We start from the raw sequence: 1,682 nt of genomic DNA, 5'->3' as shown, positions 1-1,682 counted from the left end.
ATCTAAGGACGACTCAGCATTATTTAACAATTTTGAGCTTCTCCAACTAATTTGTGGTTGTTTATAGATAGAGAGGTACCTCAATGAAAAAAGACATGATTTTTCACTTTGAACCCTCCTACAAAAGCTTTAACCTTTATGCTACCATTTTAACTTAAAGGAGCATTGTAATATCATATTTAGAGTTTTGATTCATATCAATCTATCTCTTATATACAAAAATCGAGCAATAACACTGATGTTTTCATACATTCATATGATTTTTTATTTTCTAGCACTTATTTCATTATTTTTCACTCTGAGTGGGCCGAGCACTACTATATTTTGCTCGCATAAAAAATATTTTTATTAATTATAATTATATACATAATATAAATTTAAAATTTATTTTGTGCTTTTTTTTTCATATAAGCCTTTATGCGGTGGATGGTCCCAAATAAATAACGATTAATTTTATTCACCTTAACAAATTTATGCCATTTTTAATTTTTGGTGGTTGGAGTCTTGAAATTATCAAAAAATAATTAATTCAAGGTTATTATTTGTTATTTCTATATTTGGAGTTTCGCCGTTGCCATCGAGCAAATGTAATTAAGCCTTTTGGAATGTCAAGTCCAAAATTTCAAAGTACTTTCAAGAGTTTAAAATTTAAAAATTATTAGATATTACATGCTTAGTTCCTCTATCTATAGAATACTTTAACTCATTCACATCAGGATATAGCTAATACATGCTTAATCCTTCCCTAATATTACCCAAAACACATGCATTATAACATATAAGAAATTAATTAAGCTCCATTATATATATATATATATATATATCGCATTAATGATCAGGCAAGGGGATGGGGTCTTCTTCGATCTCCTTTTTGAGTTCAATGCATTCAGGTGCCCTTTTCTTGGGGGAGAATGTCAGTGAACTGGCATTACGGAACTTACCATGGTAGAAATTTGTGTTGGTGAGGACAACATCAGCTGCCGGTTTTCTTCCCAAACCGTCTTTTACAATCTCAGCGCAGTCATGCATGCTACTCTTCACCAATGTGACCTCACAGGTTTCACCTTTATGATCATCTTCCACTTCTATTGTGTACTCTCCCTTGTCGTCGGTTACAATCCCAGTCATGCGAAATGTAATATTATCTTTGTCAAAATCATCTCTGCATACCAACTTCACTTCCGCTCCTATATATATAGATATATTGTCAATGTGTACATGTAAAAAAAGATGCTATATAATTATATGTATTTTGTAGTATTGTTCTTGTTATGTACGTACCTGGCATACGCTTGCTGAATTGAGTGACGAAAGTGGCACGACAATAATCACAGTACACATCTCCCCTGACGATGAATTTAGCCTTCTCGGAATTGGCGACTTGAGCGAGAGAGAGGAGGCAGAGAGCTCCAGCTAAAACGATTGTGAGTCTTGTCATTCTTGCCTCTTTTGTACTTTTTGTTTACTTGGGTTTTCTTGGCTTTATTTATATATTTGGCCGATGTTGGAAAGAAAAAGAGCACAAAAGAAATATTTGTTTGAGTTGTTGGCGGTTGTGAAGATATGAAGAGCTCTATTTATAAACTTGTCCTACAGGTTGTAATTTATTTGTTGTTACTTCTGTAAGGTTGAAAATTCATTTCGCTCCGAAGGATTCTCATTTCCGCCCGCTTAAATTAGTG

General features: G+C 33.4%; 1 protein-coding gene across 1 annotated transcript; it reads right to left on the bottom strand.

Annotated features, from left to right (window-relative positions):
• Positions 1 to 606: 606 nt before the first annotated feature.
• LOC105179456 (pollen allergen Che a 1-like) lies at positions 607 to 1,542 on the bottom strand. The gene is made up of 2 exons (XM_011103074.2): positions 1,282 to 1,542; positions 607 to 1,187 (listed from the first exon to the last, which is right to left on the bottom strand). The coding sequence occupies exons 1-2, from the start codon at positions 1,436 to 1,438 to the stop codon at positions 829 to 831; spliced, it is 516 nt and encodes a 171-aa protein (XP_011101376.1). The 5' UTR covers positions 1,439 to 1,542; the 3' UTR covers positions 607 to 828.
• Between the last annotated feature and the right edge of the window lie 140 nt (positions 1,543 to 1,682).

The sequence above is a fragment of the Sesamum indicum genome, unplaced genomic scaffold (genome assembly GCF_000512975.1).
Source record: "Sesamum indicum cultivar Zhongzhi No. 13 unplaced genomic scaffold, S_indicum_v1.0 scaffold00164, whole genome shotgun sequence".
NCBI lineage: Eukaryota > Viridiplantae > Streptophyta > Magnoliopsida > Lamiales > Pedaliaceae > Sesamum > Sesamum indicum.
This window is presented reverse-complemented; position numbering and strand designations above follow the sequence as displayed.